Source organism: Heloderma suspectum, chromosome 4 (assembly GCF_057233095.1).
Source record: "Heloderma suspectum isolate Gila_16-S chromosome 4, 16-S_ref, whole genome shotgun sequence".
NCBI lineage: Eukaryota > Metazoa > Chordata > Lepidosauria > Squamata > Helodermatidae > Heloderma > Heloderma suspectum.
This window is the reverse complement of record NC_139461.1, coordinates 145,181,870-145,204,756: the sequence shown is the minus strand read 5'-3', so window position 1 is coordinate 145,204,756 and position 22,887 is coordinate 145,181,870. Positions and strand designations below refer to the sequence as shown.

Sequence of the window (22,887 nt, the reverse complement as noted above, 5' to 3'; positions counted from 1 at the left end):
AAGTTCGCTCCAGCATAGATGTTGAAGTCCCCCAGGATGATAATACTGGGAGTCCTCAACATCAAGCTCAAGACTACCTCTATCAGCTCAAGCAGAAAGGCTGCACGGCGCCAGGGTGGGTCATATACCAACACCATCCCCAACTTGTCCTAAGTGCCCAATACACGGTACAAATGCTCCAGATTAATACTGCCTAGACCAGAGGCCTAGAGATGCAACTCCTATAGATGGCAGTGACTTCCACTCCCCAACCCTCCAGCCTATGTTGGTGCTGCACTTATACCCAGGCAGGTATAACTGGGAGAGATCAACTCCCTCCAGCTCTCACACCCAAATCTCAGTGATACAAACCAGAACACCCCCATCATACATTATTAAATCCTGGATGATGGAACGATATGGCCTTCAAAAGCAACACCAGCAGGTCGGAGGATCATTTCTACTGGGGAAATGGCTACAAGAGGGAACAGACATTGATGAATCCCTCTTCCCCTCTTCCTGGCTTATACAAACCTCACCGCTGTATATACCCTACCTGTAACCACCCTCAAAGGGGCAACCCACCCCTCCCTCAGTCATCCAGGCACATCATTAAAATAGCAGTCAACAACAACAGCACCCTTGTCCTTGTGGCTCCTGAGGGGTTTGCAGTTCCTGGCAAAGGAAGTGTCTGAGGTAAAGGCACAGTAGTTCCGATAAGCCTTATTAGCACCTTGCCTATCCATATATGCACAGGCTGGTTTTGCACCTGTGTTGTGTTTTGTTACCCAAAAAATTCTCAGTGCAAATCCAATCTGAAAAAAACACAGGACAACACAGAAAACACTGGACTGTGACAATTTGTCAGCAACATCAACTCAGGACAAAAGGGTTAATATGTAAACAATTAGAGGGAGAGCATCAGTGCATAAATGGGGGTGGGGATGGAAAGAAAAGGCAAAACAAGGAAAATCTCCACCCCAACCCTCACCCCTGTAATTTTCTCACATATACCAACATGTAAGAACTAAAGGCTATGCACTTGTGAATAATTTACCAATAGCTGTGAAGCTGGTTCTGCCCGGAAGCCAGTAAAAAGCATGTTTCTAAGATCCCTCTGGTTAGAATATTACATACATTGGAAAGGTCACTATACTAATCTATGACAAGAAGATTAATCTGGATTCCAGTCCCAATTTAGCCATGAAGCAAACTGGGTGACTGACTCTGCCTAATCACAGGGTTGTTGTGAGGATAAAATGGAGGACTACATGAGCTGCCTTGGGTTCCTCGCAAGAGGAAAAAAAAGGCAGGATATAAATGTAACAATATTTTTTTTAAAAACACACAAAGAGGACAATCGTTTTACTGGATGTGGAAATCTTTTATTGGTTACTGAAATGTACATTATGTTGAATTCAAAAAGTACAGCAACATGTCACAGAGTGCAGAGTCAACACCCCTGATTTACATAAACATATATTTTCATTATGATTGTGGCTACTGAACAAAAAGAAAGAAAGAAAAACAATTTCTAACACACCCTTTCAGACAACTGTTTATAATCCTTATTTGGCTCTCATTATTTGCAATCTGTGTGTCACCTCCTATGAAGGGTTTGATGTCATTCTAGGTAAGAATGCTTGGGTTTCTACTTTCTTCACATGGAGCTTTTATCTTGCGATTGAGATTGCTTGTTCACGGAAGTTTGTGGGCTGTTTACATGACACCGTGTCCCTTCAGGACATCTCCTGCACTAAATGCCCTTTGTTCCATTTTTAAATAGATCACAGATAATGAGCTATCAAATTACCCCATCGTGTTCCGCTTGAGTTTCCTCTGAAAAGAGGAAAAATGGCAAGAAGAAGAGCCAGATCAATGAAAGATAATGGAAGACTCAGATACGGGGAAAGGGGAGGGGGAAGGAAGCGGGTGAAAAGGTGATTTTTGTGATCTTGCACTTAAAATGGAAGCAGAAAGCCCCGTTTTAAATACAGGATTTTAGGCTGGTGTAGAGATGCCTTATGGGGTGTGTATCATCAATCTCTGAAGGGAGAAAAAAACATTTAAAAAGATCAAATCAAGGCTTACTTACATTAAAACATATTTCCAAGCACACCGCTGTGTTACTTAATTGGGCCTTTGTCCTGATCATGACCATGTCATCTGTAGATGTTAATATATGGGGATAATAGTAATACTATACCATCTCGGGTTGTTGTAAGGGTTACTGAGATAAAGTGTGTGAAATTCATTTAAAAGCTATGGTACGATATGTATTTATATAGGAACATAGGAAGCTGCCTCATATTGTCTACACTGACTGGCAGTGGCACTCCAGGTTTCCTGACAGGGGTCTTCACCTGGAGATGCCAGGGACTGAACCCTATCCACCACTTAACAACACCCTCCCTACCTTTTTATTTCCCACCTTGCTATAAGAGGTAGGTTTCAAAGATAGCTAACAACATAACTAAAAGTAACCCATTGACGCAATTAAATATAATTACACAAACAGAGTAAGAACCAAATTCCAATCTACAAAGAGAACAAAAGGTGGAAAAATATGATGAAATCTACAAGCCCCAATTAATAAATTACCAGCTGTATTCTGTACTAATAGACATTTCCAAACAGACACCCAAGGTGGCAAATCTGATCTTTCAGAGGGACTGCAGTCCTATGCAAAACAGTCTGAATGCCAATTCCATGGTCAGCTTGGCCCCATAACAAAGAACCTCCATGATGTCTGAAATGACCTGCAATTTATTCACCAGCATCCAGCTTATTACAAACTCTAGGCACCTGTTCATCCAGATCAGATGAAAATGACTGAAACAGACGCAGGTCCAGGAAGGACTTATTAAAGAGTGGTCTCACAGCTGCCCCCTTTAAAGAGGCTAGGATCACCCCCTCTCTCAAAGTCAAGGAGCCCCTAACCACCTAATGGACCCAGCCAGTCACTCCCTTCAAATAGATGTTACTAGGTATGTAACTGGGCAGAGTTCAACTATACAAGGGGTAGGCCACACCTTTCCAAGCATACTGTCAGCTGACAGAATGTTACGTACCTGTACTGCAAGTGATGTTCGCATTCATGTCGAAAAGGATGTGAGTGAGGATATCTGTGAAACAGATATTCAGCTTTATAGACCACAAGCTGAGTATCAGCCAACAATGTGATGTGGCTGCAAAAAAGGCAAATGCTATTTTGGACTGCATTAATAGAAGTATAGCTTCCAAATCACGTGAAGTACTAGTTCCCCTCTCCTCAGCACTGGTTAGGCCTCATCTGGAGTACTGTGTCCAGTTCTGGGCACCACACTTTAAGAAGGATGCAGACCAACTGGAGAGGGTTCAGAGGAGGGCAATGAAGATGATCAGGGGACTGGAAACAAAGCCCTATGAAGAGAGACTGAAAGAACTGGGCATGTTCAGCCTTGAGAAGAGAAGACTGAGGGAGATAGGATAGCGCTCTTCAGGTACTTGAAAGGTTGCCACAGAGAGGAAGGCCAGGATCTCTTCTCGATCATCCCAGAGTGCAGGACACGGAATAATGGGCTCAAGTTACAGGAAGCCAGATTCCAGCTGAACATCAGGAAGAACTTCCTGACCGTTAGAGCAATACGACAATGGAACCAATTCCCTAGGGAGGTGGTGGGCTCTCCCACACTGGGGGCATTCAAGACGAGGCTGGACAGCCATCTGTCAGGGATGCTCTGACTTGGATTCCTGCATTGAGCAGGGGGTTGCACTCGATGGTCCTATAGGCCCCTTCCAACCCTCCTATTCGATGAGTCTATGAAATGCTTGAGCAGTAAGTCTCATCACACCAACCAAAGGCTCTGGTAGTCCATCTTGGGAATGCACACGGAGAAGAACTCTAACCACAGGATGACTTGGACTTGCATTAAGGTGGCTGTGCCTTCTGCTTGACAGAGGACAGCACTTTATTTCAAGGTCAGTCAGAGGATAGTCCTGTATTTGAAGGTGTCCTCTGTTTGAAGATCTGGCCAGTCCAACTCCAGTTTAAAGATGAAGAACCCTGAGAATGAAGAGCAGGAGGAGCCTGGAGGCTGCCCATCATCAACTGGCACCTGGGGAACAGACAGAGCAGGCACACCACACAGGGCACCTGGTCACAGCCTCCCCCAGAACAGTGAGATGTCTTGTATTCCTAATGAAATTATAGTAGTTTTTCCCAAATTTGTATCTATAAATTAGTACATGCAAATTGTATGCAACTATGTGTCCTCTTTGTCTTTTTTTGGGGTAGTGTGTAAATGTCCACCCTCTACTGCATGGGCACAATGGTATTGGAGAAATATTGTTTCATCATTGCCATCACTACTACAGAGTAGGCCCTGAAATGTGTTCTTCATATTTGGTCATGTTTACTCCGAGTTTTCCTGCACTTTACCTGTTGTCCCAACTGGACGCTAAAGATTGTGAGACAGTGGCTGGGAGTGGCCATGTGGCTTTGACAAGAGCACTAGTCATGTCAGAAGAAACGTTCTATGGGACACCAGGAAACAGTAAGCTTTCCAGAGGCCTTTTCATAGGTAAGTGATCTCTATGATGGTTGGCTCTCCGCTTCCATGCTGAATGTTTAGGCCAGCAGTAGCAGCATTGCTATTCTCCAAAGCCAGAACAGACTGTGTGTTACATTCTCTCTGGGAATCCAGTTTCTTCCAGTCTGCTAAGTGGACCCCATTATCCATGTCCTGTGGCATGGGCTCGTGGTAAAGTGTGATCTGGACTGTTCGTAGCTGTGGGCCGTAGTGCACTGTCACAATGATGATGACAGCCAAGAAGACAAAAATGGCCACAATGATGAAGATCACAGCAAGTCCGTCTCCTTTCCTTGTCATGACAGAGCCTGGGGTAAAATCAACAAAACCCTGGACTTCGTATTGCCTCTGCTGATTGTTTGCAGTGGAGAAATTCATTGCTTGTAGGTTAGGAAGGAAGAGTATTCACCTACGACAAATAAAACATTTTTTTAAATGTACACGATATATTGGGGGCAACATTAACACATTGCTTCAGTTAACTATCAGATATGCTGCAGACAGTGCTGTCCTTATTCTCTGTTGTAAGCTGCTGAAACATCTGCCTCATCATGGGTCAGCAGGTTATATACATTGCAGTAATTGATGGAGCTTCTTCACTTTTCTTCTGGTTGTAACCATTGCCAGAACTTTTTAGATTTTGTCTTAAATCAGAATCTTGGTAGCTGTGTCAGGTCAGCCGAACAAGAATTGCAAGATTCCTGTGAGTAATAACTTTTACTTATGACTAACATTCAGAATGCATACAGTATGTGAGCCTTGGAGTTACACTGGGGCTGCAAGACTTCTCTTGTCAAAGGGGAATTTATGCTCAAGAAGACCCTGACCTGTGGCTTTTTTTTCCTTTTTTTTTTTTTTGTAGAAGGAGGTTGTATCTTGACAGCCATGTTGGTCCAGCAGACCAAAAAAATATAGAGCCTTAGTTTGTAAGTAGTTCTGCAGGACAACCACAGAAGAAGAGGCAGCAGGCCTGCAACCCCCCAAATTTACCATTTATCAGAACATGTGAATTTCACCCTGGATTTTAGGCTCCAAATGACCTGATCTTGTTTGCGGAGCAATACCAGTGCATGAGTGATCCAGCATTCTTCCTTAAAAAAAAAAAAAACAACTTCCAGACTTGGGGTGCTGCCTTTATATACTGTCAACATTGACTGGTAACAGCTCTCCAGGGTTATAGTCAGGAGACTTCCCCAGACCTACTGAGCGATGCCAGAGATTGAACCTGGGACCTTCTATATGCAAAGCATGTGCTCTCTCACTGAGGAACGGCCCTACCTTTTCCCATGCTGCTCCCATTCAAAGATCCCTTTCTCATGGTTGGGTTGTATATTCAGTGACTGAACGTCCATTAAATGCTGCGACTTGTATGAGCAAGCAAATAAATAGGGGCTCTTCCAAAATTCTCCTCATTTGATTTTTCCCTTGGAATTTGGAGTTCTGAATGTGCTGGTCATGTTTTCAAAGTGGAACATATGCATTAGAAAACCTCTGTGGTTCTCTCTTTCTGTGTCACAGCTTTTAATTTCTTTTGTTCATTCACATCTCCCTCCACCCTGTTGCTGATGTGCACATCAACATTAACAAAGCATTGCAAAACAACCATTCTAATTTGACTGCCATTGGATGTGATTTGGTTGATTGCATCAAGCCAGTTTTTGCAGTTTTACCCATGCATTTGTATACATTGATAAAACTTTGCAAAAAAGAAAACGCAATCTTGCTGCAATAATAGGTACTGTCATGTCAAAACTGCTTTTTTTGTGTGCAGGGTTTTATCAGTGCACACATTCACACTGATAATACAGAGCATGGGGAAAATGAACTGAAGGAATAGAATGCTGTAGCAATCTATGCATGATCCAATTCTGGGATTAATTTTAGAAGTTGTGCCTGTTAAACTGGAATTCAGAAAGAGTGCAACAGAGGGCAGACCCAACCACAAAACAATAAAGATACAGAATGGGTGAAGCCCTGCTCATCCATAAATCTATAAGAGACAAGACCAGTCAGCGACCAGAGAGCATTACCAGCCACAGTAAAAATGGAGGAATTTGATTGAATTTATCAATGGGAACAATTTCCTGAAAAAATGAATAATTGTGACTTCTATTTGTGCAGCATGCTATGAGAATAATCTGGGCTGATCTTCACATCATAACCAATATGGAAGTTGAACAGATGTGCTTCCATGTGGTGGAGAAATCCAGAGTGAGCCCCCCCCCCCACCATCCAGCCTGCATCAACAGCACAGCATGGCCGCATCAAACCACACACTCACCAGTGATGAAGGGGGAATTCCTTTACCTGGATTACTGTAGGTGTGCCAACGCAACCTGGAAGTGGCTCATCCACCCAGTGTGCAGCAAGTAAAAGTGAGGGGCAGGACAAACCCTTGTAATACCCAGCCTTCCTCTTTGTCTTAGCAGCAGAGAAGCCAAAGGCTGGCGGAGGATAGAAAGCCAAGTCAACTGGAGCCCGTCTGACAGCTCTGTCATTCTCCAGCAGGGCAGGAAAACTGCCCAGCAGCAGGAGAGGACGGTGGAGGCAGAGAGAGCACTCGGAGAGTTTAAACCTGGGTGCAGCTATAGAGCTGACAGCAGAAATTGCATTCTGGGAATCTCACAGATCGTTATTGGTTGTGATATTTGTTAATAGGAGTGCCTGTTTGCTCTACTATGCTCTGCTTGTATATTTGTAAATAAAGTAAATATTGCAACATCACCAGAAGCTTCCAGAGCTCTCTTGTCCAAAAGGGAATTAAACACTGTGGCACTCTGCCTGGAGCTTTTCAGCACTCAGAGGAGCACGTAACACAATTCACACGCACAAGATTGTCTGCTGCCGGGGATTCAGGTTTAGTTGGGGAGGTGCAAATCTACAAAGCCAGAGTTTTTTAAAAGTGTCTGGGATGTCACAACTGATTCTAAAAGGTTCTGCTGCTTCCTCACCTTGTGGCTTGCTATTAGTTGCCGTCTCATAGGCCTCTATTTTTTATAGCTGAAGGGCAGGGGAGGCAAGCCTGGCTCCTTAACGCTCTTGAGCAGTACAGCTTAGGGCTTTAAGGCCAAGGGAGTAAAATGAAAGCAAGTATTGCAACCAATGGGACCTTCAACAACATGTTGCGGAGCGGAATGCTTCCTGCGCAGGTTTCCAGAAACTTCGTTCCGTCCGTCCCCCCCCGCCCCCGCCGCCAGGTTTTCTTCCCAACGACCCCCAAGAGTCAGTCCGCATTCAGTCCCCTTCGGGCTGCTTGTGGGTTCCCTCCCCCATCCCCCATATAGGGTTTTTTCCTAATCTTTTTGGGGGGCGGTACTTCTGCAAGCCTTGGGGCTCTCCCGAGCCTGCTGACACTTCCCGCTTCTGTGGGGGCGGGGTGCTGTTTTGGCTGCGTAAGGACTGACACTCAGACAGTGCAGGCTGGTGGCTCCGATGCCAGTGGGGCGGTGAATCCGCTCCGGGTTTCAGCCAGAACCAATCAGAAATCTAAAGGAGCTACACAAGGTACGCCAGACCTTGGAGAGCTCCTTTAGAGCTCCGACTGGTTCTGACTGAAACCCGGAGCAGATTCACCGCCCCACTGGCATCGGAGCCACCAGCCTGCACCGCACTCAGAGATGATGTTTACTCCAGCTCAAGTTTAATCAGTTTAATTACTGATTCGTGTTATCCTGTGTGGTTTTCTTGACCACACTTTTAACCCTACCCTGCCTCCAAGGAGCTCAGTGAAGTGTGGATGGGGTTTAATCCTATTGGATCTCAACCCTGAAGGTTAGGCTGACGAGGAGTGACTGGCCCAAGCCTACCCATTTATCTTCATGGACAAAGAGGGATTTGAAACCCAGAGCAATGTCCATGACACCAGGCTGCCTCCCTCACTTTTTCTCTGTGTGTAAAATAAGTGCAGGGCCTGTGTTTGCACCTGCTGACTGACTTGCTTTCAGAGTTAGAAATATGGACCTTGTCTGACTCCTGTTTACACTAGGTCCATAAATCCTCTCAGGCCGCAATCCTAAACACACCTATCAAACAGTAAACACCATGGGACACAGTGAGACTTACTTCTGAGTAGACATGTATAGGATTGCACTGTCAGTGACTCTGAGGCACTTTGGGAGCTAATGGAAGCCCGAAAAGCCTGTCATGATTTAAAAAAACCCCAAAATATTGAAATATGAAGGTACCACTTCCAAAATGCTATAGTGATCAAAAGCATGTCTAAAAGCAATAGCCTCATTTGCAGGCAGTTAGAACTGTGGGAGGTCGGAATTCAGACTTCTTCTTGCTCTTCTACAATCCTAAATGGTAATATACATGGAAATTTATTTATGCCTCAAAACACACCCTTCCCTCCTATATTATACCTCTATACAGAAAAGGTTGAAATGAAAATTAAACTTGATGTAGATCAACTGGAATGTAAAGACACACTAATGAAATAGTAATACATTCTCTTCACTTTTCTGACACTTCCATACCACTCCCCCTGCCTTATTCCTTACCTTGAGGTAGGCTTCCAAAGAGATTGGCAGTTAGGCTGAATGTTGATAAATATCATGGTATTTTTATACATATGAGAAAGCTGAAGCTGAAAGAATATATGTTCCTTTTCAGCTCAAAAGGCTTAATGAAGAGATTTTGCTGTTTTGGTGATCAGCAGCAACTGGGAATTTGTATTTCAGAGTAAAATCTAGAGATTAAGCTTCCATCTGTGAGGGAAACATCAATAATGTACAATTTGTAAACTCAAGAATGCTCTGTTGCTCTCTGGGCCCCCCTTTTTTTCCCAAACTCATTTTGTGTCGGATTTTCCTGTCACAGCGGCTTCAGTGCTGTTCGGAAGTCCATGTGACCTCACTGGGCTGGTAAAAGTGGTCCTGATTGGCAGAAGGGAAAGTAGTGTGGGGCAGGGCTGTGGGAGAGCAGAGGGGTAAGCATGTCTATCTGGAAGTAACTCATTGCTTTTAGTTCCACTTTGCCAGCCCTGCTGTTTTGAAGCTGTGCAGCTATGAAGGAGCACAGCTGAGAAATGGTGGATGCTTGTTGATTCGAAGCTGCGCAGCTAAGAAAGGCTGATTGCCAGGGCAGATGATTTCCATGAACTTGTACTCAGAAGCACTTATTGAGCCCATGTTTGTTGCGGGGGGGGGGGAGCCTGTTGATGGGGCAATTAATATGCATCAAAGAGAACGTGCTGGTCGCTCTCCCTCCTCATTGGCTCCGCACTCGCTGCTCTCAGCACTTCCTGCACTCCTGCTTATTCTGCTCAGTCTCCAGGCGGTGGCAGCGGCTGCCTGCTTGCCTGCCCACCTCATAAATGTGTGTGTACATGTGGAGTTTGTCACTAATATCTACTAGTAAGCAAGTCCTCCACTGTACTTCGTTGTGCATGTGAGGGAGGGGGAGCAAGCCTCCGCTCATTGGCTGCCCCACACCTATGCAATTGCTGATGCTCATTTCTAATTGTGGTGGGACTCGCCCACCCCACCCCAATGAACGCAGCTTCAGTTCCCATATACACCACAAAAGCGGAGGAATACAGCACTGCGTGTACTGTGGACAGAGCTAATTCGGTTCTGTGAAAGTGCAGATTTTGCCCAAATCGCCTCACAAAGTGTTTCCATTTAGACTGGCCCCTGCTCTTGTGGTTTGATAGGTTTTGACAGCCTTAAAAATCACCACTGAAATTCAATGAACTGATATAAAACTCAGCTGGCATCAAGCCCTTGTAAATGATACTTTTAACTTTTTTTTGGAAGAAGAAGAACATATGAATAATAATATGTTGAAGATGATGAATTGAAGTCCTGTTACACTATACAATAATGGGAGTCTATGTTTATGTATGCATATTATGTTAGAGAGAGTTTATTATATTGTTTATACGACTAGATCAACCTTGTGTGGCTGCAGCTTCATGTATTTATTTATTACATTTATATCCTCCCTTTTTACCTCTTGCAAGGAACCCAAGGTGGCTTAAGAGGTTCTCCTCCTCTCCATTTTATCCTCACAACAACCCTGAGAGTAAGTGACTGGTCCAGAGTCGCCCAGTGAGCTTCATGGCTATGTGGGGACTGGAATCCAGATCTCCCGAGTCCCAATCCAACACTCTAACCACTACATCACACTGGCTTTCCTTGTAGCTGGATTTCACACTAGTCCAGTATCATCTGAAGAATGGAATCCAGTGAGATGTACAGGCTCACCCACACCAGGATCAGCAGCCTAGATTGGTAGGTAGGATGATGGCATGGGTAACTCCCATGCAATTCCAGCTTTCAACTGTTTCCTGAGTGGTGTAGAATGCACTCACTCTGAACACATGTGAATCAGGCCTGAGTTTATAAACTGTGGGAGGAGAGCAATGCATGTCTCAAAGCACTCCAGGAACCTTTGATTAGGGCTGAGCTGAAGTATCAGCCATGAACGCTTGGGGGGGATGAAAATTTTCCATTTCTTTTCCATCTCCAATTGTTGTTGTTGTTTTTTCATGATTGTTCATTGCCCCAGTCTGCTGCCACCTTGGCATCATGTTTAGGGCTTAACTTTCTTCAAAAAGATGATCCCAGCTGCTCAGCCAATCTGGGTTCACACATGATAAATGCAATTACATTATAACACCAAAATTGCTTCCATTATGACATCATTCAAGCAAATCACTTTGTCCTCCCTCTGAATGGGTGTAGGGGAGGGCTACAGAAGAGAATGTGTTTCCATTGCCTTGGCAACTGGGCCAATGCAACCTATTTTGCCAAAATACATTAATTAGTCATAGTGCATGGCATCAGGGTCTCCAGCAACTTTGAGCCAGTAGGCACATTTGGAATTTTAAGAGTGTTGTGGGTGCTTTCACAAAATGGCTGCCATTGTGGACATCACTGGTCATAAAACATCTACTTCCAGGATGGCAAACTGCTGAGGCTCAAAGAAAAGTATCTTGCCCAAAAATCTAAGTACAAGACAGAGGCGGTGTGTTCCAAAACACAAACCACTCTTTTTGAACCGTTCTGTGCTCCAACACCCATTTTCCAGAAGGCAGATTGTACTTGGCCAAGAAGGTAAGTACAACAGGTAGGATGCCAAATGACATATTTCCCCCGCAAAGCACAATAAAATACCCACTTCACCGAAGGCAAACTGGTAATGCTCAAAGAAACACACAAACACGCATGGGCAAAACACCCAGCCACGCAAAGAAAACCCTGAGGGCAAAACACACACACCAGACAGAACACACACCACACACAAAACAATCTAGAACACACAAACACACACACACACACACTTAAAACAAACACACAAGCAACACCTCTCCCCAGCATAGGCAAAATCCCTGCTCACTTCCCACCACCCACCCTAATCCCCTAGTATACCCCCTACCACATTCAGCTCCCCCCCCCCAGCAGCTGGGCATTCTTCCAAAACAACAACAACAAAAGTCCTAGGGAGTGGCCACCTGCTATTTTTATTTTCTAAGAATCCCCCTGGGGCCTATGTGGGGATGAGAAGCACTCTTAGAAAATAAAGGTGGTGCTATAGGTTGGGGCTTTGTTTTGCACTACACTACCCTCTTGTTTTTTTAACTGAAAGAATCCTTAAAAATCTGGAGGGGTGGGGAGCCTGGCGGGCAAGAAGGGAGGTGTCTGTGGGCATGTTGGTGTCTGTGGGCACACTGGTGCCCACAGACACCAAAAGCACTACGTTTTCCACAGAGCACCAGAATGTTCTTGGAAGCATGCTGGGTGTGAAAGTGTTATGTCAGAGTGTGTTTACCAGCTTCAGCTGTTGTGCTAGCTATGCCTTTTCCTTGAGAAGCTGGATCTGACCATAGTTGTTCATGCCCTGGGCCCCATCTACATGAGCCTTTTACTCCAGGGCGGCTGCGAGTCCAGGTCCCTTGGGATAGATGACGCAGTCGCCACTTTGCAGCCATCTGTGGTTTTCTCCTGGAAACTGCAGATTTCCTAGGTGGCGTTTTGCTGCGATTTTGGGCGGTTGCTGCAGGTTTCCCTGCAGTTGCGGGCCATCTGTCCCTTCCCCGAACTGACTTCGTATTTTGTGGTGAGCGTGTTGTGGGTGTGCGTAGTGCCTACGTCACTCTGTGATGCCTTTACTCCCCCTGTCCCTTTGCAGCTACACAGTTACAGAGGCACAGAGAGCCATTTTCAGTTATTTAATCACACTTTTGCACATTTTTGCAGCTTCATATCTTCGTTCCGGCCACCATTTTGGAGGGATGGGTAGGCACGTACCACTCACACTTGTGAGTGCGAACCATCGCGAGAGTCTCGGGCTGGGGAACTGACAAACAGATGGTGTGGAAATGAAGGAGCACAGAACAACCAATTTTTAACTAGTGAGGAAGGGAAAGACACAACAGAACGCCTAAAATACAAAACAGCCAATGAACTGTTGCACCCCCATGCTCACGGGACTGCACAGTTGCACATTTAAGTATAATGGCAAAAAAAAGGGCACTGCAAGCCTGTTAGGGAAGCCTGCAGTAAATCATGAGTGTATCGCAGGGGATGCTACTTCGAAGCCGCATTGCTGCGCAGTTGCAACAGGGTGGAGGGTGAAAGTGGTGCCATGTAGATGGGGCCCACTTCCAAACTGGATTACTGTAATGTATTGTACATGAAGCTCCTTTGAAGATGGTTCAGACACTTCAGTTGGTTCAGAATGTGGCTGCCAGAATATTGAACCTTGCAGATCTACTGTATAGCTCCCATATAGCGTTATGTGTATTGATTACCAATTTCTATTGGAAAGGTTCTGTTCAAGATGCTGATACTGACCAATAAAGGCCAAAGTGACCTGTGATCACAGAATCCTAAGAATCCTTAAAAAAAACTGTTTTTTCAATTTGTTGTTTTCTGTTTGTCTTGTTTTTGCTGAAACGTATAATAAAACATTGATTTTTTAAAAAGAGGGGAAAAAAGAATAATCTCCACCCACATGTATCTGCCTGACACAAAAGTATTTTTTTAAATGAATCTGATTTATTACTGCTGGTGTTCCTATTTTAATCATGACTTTTAACTGTAGTATTAACTTCCTATTGGTTTAGATTATGTTTTAACTATTGCTGAATGAATGAGTGAATGAATTTATTACAGTCACAGACCAGCAAAATCAATATAAAACATATAAAGCACTGTTAGAACTAGCACAGTAACAAAATACAATTTATGAGGTTTCTTCTCAGAAGAGAATGACATCATTTTTTTCCTAGTTTGCACTGAAATCATAAAAAACCTGGCAACCCTTCCAGTAACACAAGAAGACACATCCCTTAAACAAATGGATACCAAAGTGGTGAAGCTACTTCCTGGGAAGGCTGTTAATATGGGGAAATTAGCTTTTCTCTGCATTCCCTATAAAAGTCACAATATAAGAGAACGTGCTTGTCAAGGTTGGATCTGAGCTGCCCACAGAGTCCCAAAGCAGCTCTGATTCTGAGGAGGAGAGACAATTTGTGAAGGAGGAACGCTCTCAGACTTCAGAGGCACAGCTGGAGGGGGAGCCCCCCCTTCTCACATCCCTGGGAGCAACAGTGAACCAGGCATGGGAAGGGAGGGACAACCTGAACTTTTAGATGCGAGGCGCAGATGCAGGCACAAGCGGGAGATCGCAGGAGCCGAGCTTCGGTGTTCAGCCGATTGGCTCGACGTCAACAGCTGCGTCCAGAAGCATCACAGGAGAGGGGGAGATCTTCCCCTCCACCCCTTAAGTTCAGAGATTGCCGCGTTTTTCCCAAACGGAGATCAAGCTGTCAGGATGCCCCTGTTGCCTACTGAATTCTCCAATAGCCAAAATCAACGCTCAGACAAAAGGGCTGCTTTTCAAGGCTTTAATTCCATTTATCCTAATGAGGCATACAGATGCTAATTGCTTGAGACTCAGAGAAACTACAGAGGAACAGCCATCTGGGGGTTTCTAAGGGTTAGGATGTCAGTTGATCTTACAGCTGCATTTAGGTTAACCTAACAGCTTCACAGCCGCAAATGGCATAGTGGACGGAGTTGCGTCTGGAGTTAGCCCAGCGATACGGCACGGCAGTGGCAGCCGGCCATATCGCCAGCAATGAGGACCTGGAGGCTGGCTCTGCAGGATTGCTGTACGAAGGAGCCGGCCTGGACAGATTCTGGAGGGAGGCAGAGGTGAGTGCCCCATTCCGCTACGGACTCCGGAGGCTGGATTCTTTGGAATCCAGCCACATTGGGGTCCGTGGCAGAATTCTCCGCCATCCCTAGGGTGGAGCTCATTATCCTTAGCAATTGGTGCGTATCTATCCATAACTGGAATAGTAAGGGCCATCTCTCCCTCGTGAACTCTTTTGGAAGACATAAAATCATCAATTTTGGGCTGCTTAAGAAGCAGTTGAGATACCTCCAATGGCATCAGAGGCGGAGGAGTATTGGAGTTTAAACTTAATTCTTTAAAGGGGAGGGAGACGGGGAGGGGAAAGAATCTTCTTTTCTCTTCACTTCCTTTCCTCCTCCCTTTTCCTTTTTTTCTTTTTTCTTTTCCCTTCTCTCTTTGTTACTGTGGTGTCCTCGTCAGAATATTGTACTGTTGGGAAATTGTAGTACTGATCAGGTTGTTGGTATTTTGGTATTGTTTATTTCATTTATAAAGATAAAATAATACACACACACACATATATATATATATATATAATTTTTTTAAAAAGAAGCAGTTGAGATACCATATAGCTAAAAGAGGTATGTCTCTTCCTGCCCTTCATAGTCTCCACCTAGACTACCCCCTCAGCAAAAGAAAAAAGGGGAAGATGTAATACTAACAGTATGCATCCCTTTAAAAAAAGCTTTTAAAATATGTTAACATTTGTAAAAATAATAGTAAAAAAAGAAAGAAAAAAACATTAAAACAACAACAGCATTAACACATTGGGATATTAGAATATTAAACCATAAGCATACTACACCACACAACACAGACAACTTCCCCTCCTTCTAACAGGGACTTGTCTGTATATCATAAATATCAAAATATCATAATCCATCAAAAGGGGGAAGATTTTCCTTGATGATGACAGGTTCTATAATGGGAAGTGCCAAAATGACTTCAGCGGTTTTTAAGGAAGTCTTAAAAGTGGAAGGAAGGCCAAGCTACAAAGGAAGAGTACAGGCAGGTAGCACAGAATTGCAGGGATGGCATCAGGAAGGCTAAAGCTGAGAATGAGCTGAGGTTAGCGAGGGGTGCCAAAAGCAACAAAAAGGCTTTCTTCAGATATGAGCATAGTAAAAGACAAAGGAAAGAAGTGGTGGTTGAGCTAGTAAATAAGGATGGCAAAATGGTAACAGATGACAAGGAAAAGGCAGAAGTGCTCTGTGTTGGGAACCTACCGGAAGATGAATTGTACTTCGAGGAGTTAGGTATGACCTGTCACAGCTTCCCTTCATGCCTTTACTCCTGAGGAAAAAGCTTGGACACAGCAGCTCCTAGAAGCTGCCAAGCTATAGGGCTGCTTGCTATGAGCAACCATGGGAATATCCCTTTAAGCAGAGACTGCTAGGACTGGATGGTGATGCTGCATTTCCCACAAGTGTAGGCAATCAGCACAGGTGGGATGGATTAAGCCTACAGGATGTGCAAGGCCCTGCTGATGGACTATAAAAGACAGCTGGAGAAACAGGAAGAGAGGTTACCAGCAGATGCCTGGTGTGAGAATCCACTACTAAAAGCTGCTGACTTCACTGGTGCCTCTCTCCTTCTTGTCTCAGGAATTCCAGACCATTGAAGCTGGAGAGGTGCTGTGACTGCAACCTGGAAAGAGACCCAGTCCACCAAGCGAAAGAAGGTATCATGCCGTTGCCCGGGACACACACCATAATTTGGGACCAGTTGAATGAATTACTGGTGTTCATATATGCAATGGATAAAACCCAGTGGATCTATTTTGTAATATTTATGTTGGCCAATAAAGCCTTAGGACAGTTGCCTGCCTTGATCTGCCTTATGTTAGGTAAAATCAAGAACCAAATCACTTTGGCAATACATGCTCAATTCCTACTTTGGCTCAGTCTTCTCCCAAAAGAGTGTCTATGAGCCCCCTAGCAAAGGCGAAGTACAGGCTGAAGGGGCAGGATTGCAGCTTGAGATTGAAAGGCATATGGTCAAAGAACACCTAATTACTTTGAATGAGTTCAAATCTCCAGGGCCAGATAACCTGCACCCTAGAGTAATAAAGGAACTGGCAGAAGAACTCTCAGAACCGCTGTCTATTCTCTTTGAACAATCGCGATGGGTGAAATGCCAGATGACTGGAGGAGGGCTAATGTTGTCCCTATCTTCAAAAAGAGCAAAAAGGAGGAACCTGGGAACTACAGACCAATCAGTCTGACATCAATCCCTGGGAAAATTTTGGAGCAGATGATAAAGCAATCCATCTGTAAGCATCTTAAGAACAAGGCAGTGATGACTCAAAGCCAATATGGATTTGTCAAGAACAATTCCTGCCAGACGAACCTGATCTCATTTTTGATCAGGTAACCTCCCTTGTGGACTGTGGGAATGCTGTGGACATAATATGCCTCAACTTCAGCAAAGCTTTTGACAAAGTGCCCATGACATCCTGATTAGCAAACTAGCCAAAAGTGGGTTAGATGAAACAACTATCAGGTGGATCCACAGTTGACTACAGGATTGGAGTCAAAAAGTGCTTAGCTTATCAATGGGATCTTCTCAAACTGGGGAGAGGTAACGAGTGGGGGCACTGCAGGGTTCAGTCCTGGGCCCAGTGCTCTTCAACATTTTTATTAATGACTTGGAGGAGGAGGTGCAGGGAATGCAGATCAAATTTGCAGATGACACAAAACTGGGTGGGATAGCTAATACTTTGGAAGACAGAAACAGAATTCAAAGTGATCTGGATAGGCTGGAGTGCTGGGCAGAAAACAACAGAATGACATTTAATAGGGATAAATGCCAAGTTCTGCACCTAGGAAAAAGAAACCAAATGCACAGTTACCAGATGGGGGAGACTTGGCTCAACAATACTACAAGCGAGAAAGATCTTGGAATTGTTGTTGACCACAAGCTGAATATGAGCCAACAATGTGATGTGGCTGCAAAAAAGGCAAATGCTATTTGGGGCTGCATTAATAGAAGTATAGCTTCCAAATCCCGGGAAGTACTAGTTCCCTTCTACTCAGCACTGGTTAGGCCTCATCTTGAATACTGTGTCCAGTTCTGGGTGCCATACTTTAAGAAGGATGCAGACAAACTGGACGAGGGCAACAAAGATGATCAGGAGACTGGAAATGCCCTATGAGGAGAGACTGAAGAACTGGGCATGTTTAGCCTTGAGAAGACTGAGGGGAGATAGGATAGCGCTCTTCAAGTACTTGAAAAGTTGTCACAGAGAGGAAGGCCAGGATCTCTTTTCGATCATCCCAGAGTGCAGCACATGGCATAATGGGCTCAAGTTACAGGAAGCCAGATTACTGCTGAACATCAGGAAAAACATCCTTGTTACTATATTTATACCCTGCCTTTTCCCCAGTACTAGGACACACGACAATGGAACCAATTCCCTAGGGAGGTAGTGGGCTTTCCCACACTGGAGGCATTCAAGATGAAGCTGGACAGCCATCTGTCAGGGATGCTTTGACTTTGATTCCTACATTCAGCCTACTATTCTATGATTCTTCTTAATAGTCTGAACAGTGGATTCTCATTCCTCCTCACACCCAAATGGCCAGTTCCAGAAGCACACTCCACATTCTCTCATTTGTCTTACATTAATACAGAAACTTAATATCACAATGACATAAAAGTTCCTACTCTTTGATTCCTCCAGACAGTAACCTCAGGTCCAAGTTCCTCTATTTCCACCAGGTATCCTCCTGCAATCCAAGTCCTCATACCGTGAAGGTAAAGGTACCAAGCAGTCGCTAAGATAGAAATAGCAGCATATCCAATCTTTCTTCAGAGTTCCAGCAAATATTCCCCAGTAAGGCTCCAAGTAAGGGCTTCTATCAGCCTTCTAAGGGGAAGATAAAATGCTGAACCCCCCTAGAGTCTCTGAACCTACTCCTCATAGCCAGATAAGCACAGAGCTGGTTCCTGAAATAAAAGAGGTAGCAGCCAGCCGGTCAAACAAACATTTCCCACAGTCCAGCTGTGTCAGAGTTCCAAAGCTTCAGGGCCAGGGAGTTAAAAATAAGATTAAAAACAATTAAAAACAAATCTTCCCCAGAGCTCTGAGAAAAGCTGCTACTGCCTCAGAGGCCATTAACCGGAAGTTCACAACTGTTGTTTTACATTTTGTATTTGTTTGCCAGCTTTAATTTTTTTAAGGCAGGATATAATGTCAAAACCAAACAAGCTATTGAAAGTTGTGCAAAAGGGATGTTTTTACTTTACCTCTTCAGAGTGTGCCACTATTAACTTTTACATTTTGCAAGTCAGACACTGTTTGCACCATGAAATCCACTTTCATTCACCTTGCTTTCTCACAGTGCCATCAACATTCCAGGAATCAACTTGTAAATTACCAGGTTTTAATTTACTTCCCTATTATAGCTACATGTTTTGGTCTTAATTTGTGTCTCACCATGTTTTTTCAGGAGCACAAGTCGGTGTGTATGGCTGTGTGATGCCTGGGCCCTGTTTCCATGACAACTGAAGGAAAAGCTAATGGAGGAGAACCGTATTTTTTTTTACAAGTTATCAGCTTTGCTGCAATGTGGTCCATGCAGGGCTCCACAAGCAGGTTCTCTGGAGCAGTAAAAATCGCTTCACAGAACATGCTTCTTGGTGGGGGGTGGCAGTGAAGGTCATCTGACTGGCAGGGGCTGCTCAACCAGTAACAGAGGCTTCCCCCCTTCCCCCCCTTTCTCCTTCCCCCCTTCCCCCCCCTTTCTCCTTCCCCCCTTCCCCCCCTTTCTCCTTCCCCCCTTCCCCCCCTTTCTCCTTCCCCCCTTCCCCCCCTTTCTCCTTCCCCCCTTCCCCCCCTTTCTCCTTCCCCCCTTCCCCCCCCTTTCTCCTTCCCCCCTTCCCCCCCTTTCTCCTTTCCCCCCTTCCCCCCCCTTTCTCCTTTCCCCCCTTCCCCCCCCTTTCTCCTTTCCCCCCTTCCCCCCCCTTTCTCCTTTCCCCCCTTCCCCCCCCTGTTCTCTTTTCCCCCTTCCCCCCCCTGTTCTCTTTTCCCCTGAAAGACCAGATGCACCTGCATTTTGGGAGCAAGCCTCAGAGCACAGTGGGAGTTACTTCTGAGTAGACACTAATGGGTTTGTTGTGGGAAAGAGCAGTAAACACAAAGACGGAAACCAGCCCCCATTTTAACCTGCAGGATCTCTATAACGAAGGGTCAAAGTTTCTTCCTAAGGCAATAAACCAAACAAAGGAGAATCGGAGCCTTGAGATTGGGCTGTGCCTTGTCAAGTGAGGGGGTGCTTTGTAAGTTCTGTGGGCATTAAGAGGGCAAGCCTCATTCAGCACAATGGAAGGAAACACCCCTTGACAGGGGTCATGGTGAAAGGCACACCCCTGGGCTTGGCTAGCATACCCGAGGTCAATGTGGGGGTTGGGGGACACAGCAACTATACTGGGGAGAACCTGACTTGAGGAAAAGAATCGGACTTTAAAGGGCCTGTTTCCACCAGCGATTTTACTCTGATCTGGCTGTGTGTGGAGGTCTTTAGGAATACATGACGTTGTGGCCATCCAGCAGCCACCTCGGAGCTTATCAGGGAAAAACCAGATTTCCCGGGACTGCTGAAAATCTGATTCTTTTCCTTGGGTTGGGTTCTCCCTGGTATAGTTGCTGTGTGCCCCAACCCCTGCATTGACCTCAGGTATGCTAGCCCTGCCCAGGGGCGTGCCTTTCACTGTGACCCCGGTCAAGGGGTGTTTCCTGTCCCTGCACAAACCAATTGGTGTCTACCCAGAAGTAACTCCCACTGTGGTCAATGAGGCTTCTCCCCTGAATAGAGATCCTGCGGGTTACAGTGGAGTTTGGTTTCTGTCTTTGTGTTTACTGCTCTATTTCCCACAACAAACCCATTAGTGTCTACTCAGAAGTACCTCCCATTGTGCTGAATGAGGCTTGCCCTCTGAAAGTCCACATCAGTACTTAAAGAGATCCCCCACAATTGAAATGGCACAACTTGAAGCACATTCCATAAATGCTCTAAAGTGCGATCTCGAGGCTCCCTTGTTTGATTTATTGCCTTAGGAAGTAACTACTTCACAGCTTCGTTATAGAGATCCTGTGCAGTATTGTTTTGGTTAGAAAGGGGGCTGGTTTCCCAGGCCTGTGTTCTTCCCCCTCCCCCTTTCCCAGTACAAGCATATCTGTGTCTACTCAGAAATAACACCCATTGTGTTCAATGAGGCTTGGGGCTTGCTGGGAGGCTTGTCTTACAAATGCTCACAAGGGGAAATAACTACTTTGCATCTTCCCTATGGAGCCTGGAGGGGAGGGGGAGCTTCCCATATTGGTTGAGCAGCCCCTGTCACTCAGGTGACTTCACTCCAACCCCCCACCCGACCGGCAAGTAAGTTATGTGAAGCCACTTAGAATGGTGCAATGCACACCCTTATGGAGCCCTGCCCAGACCAAAAGCGGCTCCTACAAAAATGCAGGTGAGCCACTCCTCCCTTCCCCTTCTGTTGTCATGGAAAACTGGCCAAGCAGTCTCAGGAAATCCGGTTTTGCCCTGATAAGCTCCGGGGTGGCTCCTGGAAGGCCATAACGTTATCTGTCCCTAACGACCTCAACACACAGCCAGCTTGGAGTAAATGGCTGGTGGAAACACCCCCCTGAAGACAGAAACGGGATGAAGGGAAGTGTCTGCCTTAGGTATGCTGTAGCAGCCAGATCCCTAGGACTGACAGCGCCCAAAGGAAATTAAAAAATTAGGAACTCTGACTCACTAAAACAGCCAGGTGATTCTGTCCATCTATCAGCCTGTTTCCCAGCCCTCCCCATCCTCCAGTCCTGGGCCACTGAGTTTATATAAGCGCGTGTGTGTGTGTGTGTGTGTGTGTGTGAGAGAGAGAGAGAGAGAGAGAGAGAGAGAGAGAGAGAGAGAGAGCAAGCAAGCAAGCAAGCAAGCGCATGCGTGCTGTGGGGAGGGGGAAGGGAGAGAATGAACCGGGGAAGAGCTTTAAGGTCTGCACAGTATAATAGCGGGAAGAGGAAGCAGCTTACTCAAAGTAACCTAGTACCTTCTTAGTTTTCGTGAACATTCTCCCTGAGGAAGAATTCTGAGTAAGCTGGATGTTTGTTTCCATAATTTTTAACAGTAACTTGGACCAATAAAATGTATGTCTTCAATTTCCTGTGCTTAATTATTGATGCTAACGGGGAAAGACTAGTGGCATCTCTACACCAGCCTAAAATCCTGCATTTAAAATGGGGCTTTCTGTTTCCATTTTAAATGCAAGATCACAACGACTCCCCTCCCCCTCCACTTCCCCCAATAACTGAGTCTTCCATTATCTTTCACTCATCTCGCTCCTCTTCTTGCTGCTTTAACTGTTTTCACGGAGGAAACTGAAGCCAAACACAACAGGGTAATTTCACAGCTCATAATCTGCAATCTATTTAAAAACAGAACAAATGGCATTTAGTGCAGGAGACGCCCTGGAGGGTCAGGGCATCATGTAAAGAGCCTGCAAACAGCCGTAAAGGAGCAATCTCAATCGCACGATAAAAGCTCTGTGTGAAGAAAGCCCAAGGGCTAAACAGTTTTTAAACCTGTTCCATGTTTCTGGAAGCTGATGTGGTATCACCTTTAATTCTAGCTTCTGTCTCCTGTCTTTCTTGGTTATCCAAGGTATTGCTTTTAACAGTAAATCAATATATACTGCAGCTGTTCTAGTGTGTTGACCCTGTTGTTGTTGTTGTTGTTCAGTCGTTCAGTCGTGTCCGACTCTTCGTGACCCCATGGACCATAGCACGCCAGGCCTTCCTGTCCTGCGCTCTCTCCTGGAGTGTGCTCAAGTTCATATTCATTGCATCCGTGATGCTATCTAGCCATCTCATCCTCTGTCGTCCCCTTCTCCTTTTGCCTTCAGTCTTTCCCAGCATCAGGGTCTTTTCCAGAGAGTTTTCTCTTCGCATTAGGTGGCCAAAATATTTGAGCTTCAGCTTCAGCATCTGTCCTTCCAATGAGCACTCAGGGTTGATTTCCTTTAGGATTGACTGATTTGACCTCCTTGCAGTCCAGGGGACTCATAAGAGTCTTCTCCAGCACCACAGTTCGAAAGCATCAATTCTTCGGCGCTCAGCCTTCCTTATAGTCCAGCTCTCACAGCCATACATTACTACTGGGAAAACCATAGCTTTGATTAGACGGAC

At 45.2% G+C, this 22,887-nt stretch overlaps 1 protein-coding gene across 1 annotated transcript; it reads right to left on the bottom strand.

Moving 5' to 3' along the window:
- Nucleotides 1-1,352: 1,352 nt before the first annotated feature.
- Nucleotides 1,353-4,928, bottom strand: SMIM33 (small integral membrane protein 33). The gene has a single exon (XM_084850826.1). It carries the CDS (start codon nucleotides 4,926-4,928, stop codon nucleotides 4,536-4,538), a length of 393 nt encoding a protein of 130 aa, XP_084706952.1. The 3' UTR covers nucleotides 1,353-4,535.
- Between the last annotated feature and the right edge of the window lie 17,959 nt (nucleotides 4,929-22,887).